The sequence below is a fragment of the Hippopotamus amphibius genome, chromosome 16 (genome assembly GCF_030028045.1).
Source record: "Hippopotamus amphibius kiboko isolate mHipAmp2 chromosome 16, mHipAmp2.hap2, whole genome shotgun sequence".
Taxonomy (NCBI): Eukaryota; Metazoa; Chordata; class Mammalia; order Artiodactyla; family Hippopotamidae; genus Hippopotamus; species Hippopotamus amphibius.
The window spans coordinates 42,245,022-42,255,231 of NC_080201.1; the positions used below are offsets into that span (position 1 = coordinate 42,245,022).

A 10,210-nucleotide genomic window follows, 5' to 3' on the forward strand; every position below is an offset into this window, starting at 1 on the left:
CATCCTTCCTTGATCACCATGGGTTCTAATTTGCCGTGAAGTTTTCTTTACACACATGGAGGTGCGGAATACTGACTCTGCTCAGTAGGAGTGCCTTCCTCTGCACCCCAGGGAGGCCAGCGCAGCTTCCTTCCAGGTCCCTGGGGACCCAAAGGATGTCCTGTGGTTGCTAGAGGAGGCCTGGGGCAGTGGGTGCACGTCGACAGCACAGGGAGCCACAGCAGCCTGGAAAGTCAGGTCATGGGCCCTGGAATCCGGAGCTTTCATTCATTCTTTTTTTTTTTCATTCATTCTTTAAAGCCACAAATCCAATACCTTCCCTTCCCTTGTGCTCCGTGTGTACAACTTCAAATGTTAGAGATACTTTATACAAAATAGGTAGAGAAAAGGACTGTTCAGAAAACATTTATTGTAGTTTGATGACACTTAGTCAAGTTGCAGTTCTGAAAGCAAAGCAAGAAAAAAGTATCGGGGGAAAGTGAGGCTGGGCGCATTTCTTAGAGATAGTTTATGATTCCACCACTTCAGAAAGAGCAATACTTTTTACTGAAAATATTTAACTTAAAAAGCAGAACTCAAGAACTACTGTGACTTTTCAGATGGGGAAAGCAAGCCCCTGGGAGGGAGACAGCCCAGGCGGGCAGCTAGTGGGGGAGGGGCCGGGTGCCACTGACTTTTGTCGCTTCGCTCAGCCGGCCGACCTCCCCCTCCCTGAGGCCACTCAGAAGTCACTGGCTGGGGAAGGGGCTTTCAAGAGGTAAACACGATTCCAGCAGGGGCCAGCCCGGCAACAGGTGCCCGGGCAGGCATCATCGTCACGTAATGAGATAAGGCTGAACGTGACGCCCTTCTTCCAGCTTGCGTGTGAGAGTGGATTCAGGAAACTGCTGCCATGTGGCAGCGGGCACGGCTTTGTGCGTCACCAGCTTCCCAGCCAAAGGGTTGTCAGGGCTCACAGGCGCACTCGGCCACAAAACACAGCATCTTCTCAAATAGTTTCCAGGACATGATACAGCGCGGCAGCAGCCTCTCCAGCAGGAGATTTTGCTACAGTTTAGGGTGATACACCAATGATGTGGGGCTTCCCACAGCGCCCCGGTCACCTTCCGTGGGTCGGCGGGGAATCATCTAAAGGGACCCCGCTCCCCGGAGCAGAGGCCTAGTCGCTGTACTGCACTTCCGCCCGGAGCTCCTTGGTGAAGTAGCGGGTCAGCATGGCCAGCAGCTGCTGCTGCAGGGCCTCACTACCCATGACCAGCATGGTCAGCTGCACAATGTCTGTCCACTCCAGGTGCCTGACGATGGCAGTGGCTTCATTAAAGAGCTTCTGCTGCTCGGTAGGAGGCAGCTCCATTATGATCTGAGGAACTGGCTTAAACTGTCCACTCGTCATCCACGCGCCTAACAAACCCCCGACGGCCCCCCCTAGAAAACAGGAAAGACTCAGTTAGTCCGCCTTATTTAGAAATGATGGCCACAGGTTCTCTCTGAGTGCCCGTCCACCGTCGTGACAAGTGGGCACATTCATGAGCGGGTCAGAATGGACTTGGCTTCATGCCTGCTCCACCAGGAGGGCAGGGGGCAAGGGTTTACGCGGTCTTTGGTCCATTTGGCTCCGATAATTGATACCCAAACATGCCCTCGCCTAAGCTCTGTGCTCACAGTGCAGCACGAAGCATCTCCCCTCCTGAGAGCTGTGCTAACTAAAATCCTCTTCATGGGCTGCAGGTTTCCACGCTTCCCATAAATCTCTCTCATCTCAAAGGACAGGGCTGAGAAGCAAATGCATTTTCAGAGAGAACCATCTCAGTGGTGAGGCTGAGTTTCCTTCACGAGATGGCTAATATGAGCCTTAGCCCCGAACTTTGAAATTTCCAGTGGAACCATGTGGTTAAAGGACCCTTGGGACAGAGGAGTAGGTATTTTCTCTTGAAGCAATGTTTTTCATACAACCCCACCAAAGTTGTATGATGATAAATAACAAATTTAATGTAGTCAACTATTCTTCTCTCTGCTGCCCCAAAAGAGCACAAACACTATTTTCAAATGTAAACTTATTATTATCAAAGTTAAAGTGCAGTATCTTGCAACTTGAAGACCTTGTATCAATGGAAAGTTATATTTAACTGGGTCAGGTAAAATCTGCTCCAGGAAGATGTCCTAAGGCAGGAGTCTCAAACTCAAGTGCCGACAGGGGCCAGACAGGTAACTATAAGGAGTGAAGCATGCTGAGGGGGACTGTGGTGACCTGGAGAGCTGGGTCCCTGTCTAAAGAAGAAGTGGTTATCTCATGCCAGCCAACTGCTACCACATGGAATACCAAATTTGTATCTTTTAGAAGCCTTATGATTTTTAAATATCAGTGATCAGATATTGAAAAGATGCAGCCCAGCTGGACTCGGTGACTTTCTTCAAAAAAGTAGAGTGTGGAAAGGGGGAAACTGGTGGACGTGACCTTAGCCAGGTGGCCAAGGTGAGCCTCACAAGGGAGGTCCTGTGGATTTCATGTGTCCCTGAAATGTGCGACAAGAGGGTGCTGCACCTCTGCAGGATTCTCTCCAAAGATCCATAACCACAGTCTACTCGTGAGAAAGACACCAAGCAAACCCAAACTGAGAGGAGTTCTCCGAAATACCTGATGGTACTCTTCAAAAGTATCAAAGCAGGAAAAAATAAGACTGAGGAAACCCTCAGAATGGGAGGAAATATTTGCAAACAAAGCAACTGACAAGAGATTAATCTCCAAAATATACAAACAGCTCATGCAGCTCAATATCAAAAAAACCAACAACCCAATCAAAAACTGGGCAGAAGATCTAAAGACATTTCTCCAAAGAAGATATACAGAAAGCTAAAAGTACATGAAAAGATGCTCAACATCACTAATTATTAGAGAAATGCAAATCAAAACTACAGTGGAGTATCACCTGACACTGGTCAGAAAGGCCATCATCAAAAAATCCACAATAAATGCTGGAAAGGGCGTGGAGAAAAGGGAACCCTCCTACACTGTTGTTGGGAATGTAAGTTGGTACAGCCACTATGGAGAACAGTATGGAGGTTCCTTAAAAAACTAAAAATAGAGCCACCATATGATCCAGCAACTCCTGGACATATATCTGGAGAAAACCATAATTCAAAAAGCTACATGCAACCCAATGTTCATTGCAGCACTATTTACAACAGCCAGGACACGGAAGCAACCTAAATGTCCAGCAACAGAGGAATGGATAAAGAAGATGTGGTACATATATAAAATGGAATATTACTCAGCCATAAAAAGGAATGAAACAACGTCATTTTCAGCAATATGGATGGACCTAGAGATTGTCATACTGAGTGAAGCAAGTCAGACAGAGAAAGCATATGATATTGCTTATATGTGGAATCTAAAAAAAGGATACAAGTGAACTTATCTACAAAACAGAAACAGAGTTACGGATGTAGAAAACAAACTTATAGTTACCAGGGGGTAAGGGGGGGTTGGAATAAACTGGAAGATTGAGATTAACATATATAAGCTACTATATATAAAATAGATAACTAATAAGGACTATTATATAGCACAGGAAACTCTACTCAACACTCTGTAGTGGCCTACATGGGAAAAGAATCAAAAACAGAGTGGGGGAAAGAAAAATCAAGACTGGGAGACAGGAGGCATGACGATTAAGTGCAATGTGGTATCTTGAGCTGGATCTGGGACAGAAAAAGATCATGGTTGCAGAAACTGATAAAATCCAAATATAGTCTAAAGAACTGTTAACAGTAATGTTAGGGTTGGTTTCTTAGTTTTGACAAGTATACTGTGGTAATATAAGGTATTAACATTAGGGGAATTGAAAATAGGTGAGAGATATATGAGAATTCTCAGCATTATCTATGCAACTTCTCTGTAAATCTAATATTACTCCAAAATAAAAAGTTTATCTAAAAAAACGCAGCCCGGGCCAGAGAGAACCCATTTGCAACTTACTTGGCCAACAGTAAGTACACCTGGCATCATCTCAGGAAACCAAGTGTGGAGGCACCTGGTAGCACACACCTCCTCTAGAGACCAGCCAACCTCATGTCCTGGAGGCTGAACACTGCCCCCGGACAGACTACCCCCCATTCTGAAAGAAAGCTGCATTCTAGGCAGGGAGGGCCAGTCACTTACAAGTTTTACTGAACTTTTCCCCATGACACCAGTGAAACGCTTACTGCTGACAAGAGTTGTACTCATCTGCACTAAACCTTTATGAGAACATCAATATTTGATTTAGAGCAGCACTTAATGCAAAAAGTCGCCAGGAAATATCGACCAGAAAATTACCAACTCTTTGGAGAAGAGAAAATTCTTTTGTTTTCTGGGTAAAATGATGCTTTTGCCCATGACAAGCAGCGAATCCCCAGGGTTCGCCTTGTAGACATCCTGTTCTCTACCAGCTTTTACTCAATCTGAATAAAATATGTGCTCCCAAAATGGCACCTGGGCACAGATATATGAGAAATGATCCCAGCTAGCCCTCCCTGACCACGTTCGACGGGGTGGGACAAAGATACAGGATGTCACTGAGGAAGAAGGCAATGGCCTTGTCTCCTCCCTCACAGGCTACTCTCTGGATGGCAAGAAGCTGAAGTCAAGACTTACTAATTCACAGAGTTTGGAAATGGAAATATATAGATGGAAGGGCTGGGGCCACCCACAAGCTGGTTTTTCTCCCCAGTGTGACCTCAGCTTAATACAATGTCCTTGAAGGTCAATCCTGCTACCAGAGGGAAGAACAGAGCAGGAAGTCTTACCGGTGAGCTGGGACACAGAAGTCAACCTCAGTAGAAAAGCAGTCATCTCTGTATTCACACGAAGACTGCAGGCCATATAGAAAGGATTTCCACCAGACTGCGCGCTTTCCCAGGCCCTGTATCCTAGCACAGGCTGCCCGGCACAGAGGAGGCATTCAGTAAATATTTGCTGAGCTCAATGCAGCAGACCATGCCTTGAGCTGATGCCCTCCGTGTGGCAGGGTGCATCTGAGGCACCTCAAGGGAGGCCTTATCTGGCCCCTCTCCAAGTCAGGCCTGGACAGCAGCCAGCTCTCTGACACCACCCCTAGCCCACAGTTCAGGTCACAAAGGAATGCTTCCTGCTCCTAATCTAAAGGAAACAACTTCATTGTAGTTAAAAGGAATGATGGGAAAATTAGCCAAACTTTCATTTATTGTCAGAAACGCGTTCCCAAATAGAAACAGGTGGTGAAAGAAGGGGGCAGGGATGACCACTCTAGGAGTTAGCTTGTTGTTTTTCCTGCATTGGACTGCTTGCTTTCAGCATGTGGAAGCGCTCTGGGAATAAGCTTATGTAAAGTGGCTCTACAGCTTCAGCCCCCAGTAGGTGCTTGGCAAAGCTTGGCTTCCTCTCTGGATGTGTAATGGTGACGAGTGGAGGGAGACTGTCCAAGGGACCCAGGACACCCTGAAATCTTCAGATTCTAGACACATTCCTGCAGGGGCATAGGTGTCTTCCAGGTCTGCACGACACAGATGCCATTTGAGAGAGCCCTGCACTTCTGAGATATTCACACAGAAGCTCATGTTTTTAACAGGACTAATTATGTACCCAAAGATCACTTCACAGAAACAACCTCAACTCAACAAACTTCTCACACAGGACAGAGGCTTTTTATGAGGTCTCTGTGGTTTCAAAGCTCTTTTCCCAACAGCTGCACTGTCCCGGTGAGGCACCTGCACTTACCAACGGCTAGTCCTGGTGGGCCGCCCACCAAACCACCGACGAAGGCCACGGCTCCTGTGACCAGGGCGCCCCTCCCGGAGTGCTTGACGGCCACCCTCATCTTCCTCTCCTCGGAGACGGAGCACAGAAGCCTCATGATGTCCTCCACTGAGACAGGCATTGCGGCAGACCTCAAAGGAAGCATTCCAAAGGAGAGTTTTCATGAAGGTTATTTCCACCCCAATGTTACTCTGCCTACAGTTTTAAGGAAGGGTCCCCATTATGGGTAGAGAACTGTATCTCTGCCGTACGGACAGCACCCCCCAGTCATGTGACACGTCCTTTGCCAAACAGAAAGCAGGGCAGCATTCAGTTAATAAGCAGACAGAATCAGCAGAGTGGATGAAAGGTCTTCTCAGCCCTCTGATTAACTTCTGATTTATGACAGATTAAGAAGCAACCTTGGCCACATGGCCACCAGTTCATCACGAGTGAGGCAAGGCTGAGCTCTCTTGCATCAGGGCCCTTCGGCCGCCTCGGGCAACCGCCGAGCACAAGCCTGGCCAAGTGCACAAAGTCCCAGGCCCGGGTCTATTCTGTGTGACAGGGCATCTCAGCCCATGTCAAGCCAGACAAGGGGAAAGCATGGGACTCTGTGACCACACAGCTTTGCACCCACTGGCTGACCCTGAGCAGAGTGGCAGATTCCTCACCTGTAGGATGGAGATAAACCACCTACAGGCTGGATTCTTGAAAGGTGTAAGTAGAAGGGATGCAAAGTGCCTGGAGCGAGTCTGGAACACTGCTGACTCTCAGACATGAAGGCTCTAAATGAACATTCTGTTCCTAACATACACCACTGGCTTCCATAAGCAACCACTCATAGTCAGTCCAGTTATACTCAGGGGACATCAAAGGCAGGGACAGGATGATGTAGTAAGATGAAACAACCAGAGAAAGAGATCAAAGAATTCTAGGGGTTTGCATATGGATGGACAGATGACAGATGGATGGATGGACTTTAAAACAATGACCTTTAGAACAATTCTCTGGGGTCAGGAAACTGTTTGCCACACTAGCAGGAAAAGGACAGGCAGGGGCAAGGGGGAGGACAGGGTGGGCTCCACCCCAAGGTTGGTGGGAATGGATAGCCTTGGCACTGGCGGGCCACCTGGCAGGATAGGAAGTAAGATCAAGTTGGCAATGAGCGGGTGCTTCTCCTTCCAGCTTCAGCTGGACCCAAGGCTCGGTGGGCACCTTCCTTTCTCACCAACACTCCCCTTTTCATTTAAGGCTGAGGCATGCACTCACTAAAGGAACCTGACTGTGGAAGACTGGAGCAGACCCTGTTGCTCAAAATCTTTTGGATATGTGAGGGTTGTTTTTTTTTTTAACCCAAGGATAATCCAGAATTAGTCTCTAATGTAAAATTATCCTCTCAATCCTGAGAGAGAATTCTGAGCCCTTAGAACAAATCTGTGGATCTCCCGTATCACCAGTCAGACCATCTCTGTAGTCCCAGGGGAGGTAAGAGGGATCCTGTGTTCCAGCCCTGTAAATTCCCCCTCTTTTCCTTTTGATATTCTTGACATCAGTGATTCTTCACCGATGTATAGGCATCACTGAAGATCTTTTTAAATACAGTCTGTATGGGCAGGGTGAGATTCTGTATTTACAAGTCCCTCAGGTGACCTTCTGCCCTGGACAGCAAGACTCTATGAGAGCATGGCTCGAGACGTCTGACATCTGTTACTCAGTCCTTGAGTTCAGAAATGCAGAGGCTTCCCCCAGATGTGTCTGTTCACCAGGGGTATGAAAGGCAGTGGAGGGGCAGCCCTGTAGGGTTGCCCAAGGGACTAGAGGAGAATTCAAGTGCACTTGTCCTTGCTCTGGTTCCCAAGTGCCCTGGATCTGCTAAAATGCCTCCTGGCTTCCAGGCCCCTCTACTCACCAGCAGTGACCACATGCAGACAGAGCACCTGCCCCCTCCTCCTCCCTTCAAGAGAGCCCCCTTCCACCCTTCCATTGGTCAAGAAGTTTCCAGGCACAAATGTCAAGATAACATTATAGCATTATAACAACGAAGGAACTGCACTAAGATATGGGGGGAGGGAGATAGTAACCTGATTTGCCCAATAGCCATGGTCCTGTAAAGCTATGCAAACAAAATGTTTAATTTCAAATACATATTAAGATAACCGAAGGAATTAATTTCATGGTAAAACCTTTCAAAAAGCTAAAAATCTTCCTGTAAAATATCTAGGCACCTTCTAGCTTAGCTCTGGTTTATATCCAGCTTTTTATCTGTCAATTATGCTGAAAAAAGGGAGATGAAGCTCAGGTCCAAGGAAGGCCCCTCTGGAGGCTGCAATGAGCCTCCCAGTCCCAGAGGCATGAAAACCCTGACCCTTGCCATGCTTGATCTGCAAGACTGGCTTCCAGGCCAGTGTACTCTGCCCAGAGGCCACTCCTAAAACAGGTTTTCTGCAGAGTTAGTTTCTGCACAGCAAGAAACGGCATATAAAAGAGACAGGAAATAGATATAGTCCCACTTCACCCTCTACTGTCTATTAAAAAACAACAACAACAAAACCCAGCTTCCAACCTGCTCTGAACGACTTTAAGTCGAAACCCACGGGGGCTAATGAGGCATCATTACCACCATTGTGCAAACGCCACTTCCAACCTCCACTTAGCCCAGCTGGGCCAGGACAAGGCGCAAGCCCAGGGCCCTGTAGGACTAGAGGGCCAGCAGGTGTCATGGTGTGTGGGAGGGGAGGCGAGGAAGTGGCCTGACTCCACCTGGGTTCAAGGGTTCCACACCATGGGTAGAGAGGTGGTATTGTGACTGCCTCCATCCAAGGGAATGCTGACTTAATTTCCTTGTAAGAATCATTTTAGAAGGTAGAGCATCAATAGGCTCTTGTTGTGGAAGAAAGGTTTGCAGCCTCATCTCCTGAGCCCTTACTAAAAAGCTCAGCCTCCCAGCTTCTCCAGGCTTGCCAGACTGAGGAAGGAAGTCAGTCCTTCTCCTTCTCCCACTCCAGCTGCCTTTGTCTGTAAGTGGCAGAGAAGTGGGTAACGAGGAGGCAGGAGCACTCTGATGGGGACAGACCTCAACGGGCTGGGAATGTGCCTCCCCCCATATCACACCTATTTCAGAATCAGATTTGTCCACGAAACAGGCTCCGGTCACAGGAAGCCCATCTGCCAGCCACAGGGAAGGCAAATGCCAACGCGAAGCCCTGGTTTCTTGCAAGCACCCAGGCTGGTCTGCTGATTACAGCAGGGATCTGGGGGAGAGGGAGATGAGCCCGTCCCTGGGACTGCAGCCTGGCTTTCTGAGATGGACCAGATTGTTAGAGATGAGAGGAAGGCTGCTGAGCTAACACAGACCTCCGTGCACATAGCTCTTTTTAAAAATTAGAAAAGCAGGGCCCCTTAAGAACCAGAGTGATGTTGTTCACCTGCAATCCTCAGTACTTTCTACTTCTCTGGTGAAATTTACAAAGCTCCAGTGTGCCCACTGGCTCCTATAAACCGTGTCTTTCCACCTCTCTATGCACTAGTGCAAAGACTGGATCCCATAAGCGAACACTGTCTGATTAGCCCACAGACTTTTTAAAAATGAATTAGTTGTCAGAATTTTAAACATCAAGAGATTTCACATACACCTCAGGTTTCTGATTTCTCCTGAAAAGTCAAAAGCGGAAGCCACACTGGGCCTGCCTTCTACAGCAACCCCAGCCAGAGCTGAGCAGGACCCTAGCGGAGGACACCTTACCTACCTACCTGGCCCAGGAGCAGGCACGCCCTCTCAAAGCATTCGTATTTCTTTAAAAAAAAAAAGGGGGGCTAAGGAAACTACGTCCCCACAAAGCTAATCTTTCTCCGCCCCGAAATCAGTAACATCCCTTCCTGGTCATCTCTAAACCAGCGTCCGGATTCTCTTCCCAGAGGGCGAGGCCAGGGGTGCTCCGCCCGGCGGATACAAGGCCCGCCACACGCCCCGCGTTCCCTGCGGGGAGCGACACGCGCGCGCACACGCACCCCCAGGCGTTCCTGCGGGAGGAGACACGCACACACACCCCTCCGTGCGCCCGTTTCTCGACATGCAAAATGATCGCACTAAGGGCGTCCGGCCCGGCTCCGGAGGGCCAGGCCCGCGGCCGGCCAGCACCCCAGCCGCTCCGGGGGCCCTTTACCTGCGGAGGTCGCGAGCCGGCAGGCGCGAGGACACCGGGCCGGCCCGCCGGGCGCGCAGGCCCCACCCTCCCGCCTTCCGGCTCCTCCGCGCCCGCCCTTCCGGGGCGTGTGACGCACAGGGTCGCGCCGCCGCCGCCGCCGCTGCGCTCCGGGCCCCGGTCCGGCGCCGGGAGCCGGGTGGCTGGGGCCCCGAGGCCTGCGGCCGCCGGGGTCCTGCTGGGAGACCCTCTCTCTCTGTGGCCCGTCACTCAGGCCCTAGGGACCCCTCCCCACCCGCCAGTCCCTGCGCGG

The 10,210-nt window shown here is 49.5% G+C and overlaps 1 protein-coding gene across 4 annotated transcripts; it reads right to left on the reverse strand.

Moving 5' to 3' along the window:
* Positions 1-270: 270 nt before the first annotated feature.
* Positions 271-9,992, reverse strand: C16H19orf12 (chromosome 16 C19orf12 homolog). 4 transcript variants are annotated; one of them, XM_057713570.1, is made up of 3 exons: positions 9,919-9,992; positions 5,735-5,904; positions 271-1,425 (listed from the first exon to the last, which is right to left on the reverse strand). In XM_057713570.1, the coding sequence occupies exons 2-3, from the start codon at positions 5,892-5,894 to the stop codon at positions 1,160-1,162; spliced, it is 426 nt and encodes a 141-aa protein (XP_057569553.1). In that variant the 5' UTR covers positions 5,895-5,904; positions 9,919-9,992; the 3' UTR covers positions 271-1,159. The 4 variants fall into 4 exon arrangements, with proteins under 4 accessions (XP_057569553.1, XP_057569555.1, XP_057569552.1 ...); XM_057713572.1 differs by lacking the exon at positions 9,919-9,992 and adding an exon at positions 9,764-9,900; XM_057713569.1 differs by lacking the exon at positions 9,919-9,992 and adding an exon at positions 9,506-9,691.
* Between the last annotated feature and the right edge of the window lie 218 nt (positions 9,993-10,210).

What these genes read in the sequence shown, in the direction of transcription:
- C16H19orf12 (XM_057713570.1), bottom strand. Translation starts at nt 5,894, where the DNA reads ATGCCTGTCTCAGTGGAGGACATCATGAGGCTTCTGTGCTCCGTCTCC. An exon ending in CCCACCAGGACTAGCCGTTG is followed by an intron (nt 1,426 to 5,734) that starts GTAAGTGCAGGT and finishes CCTGTTTTCTAG; the next exon opens with GGGGGGCCGTCGGGGGTTTG.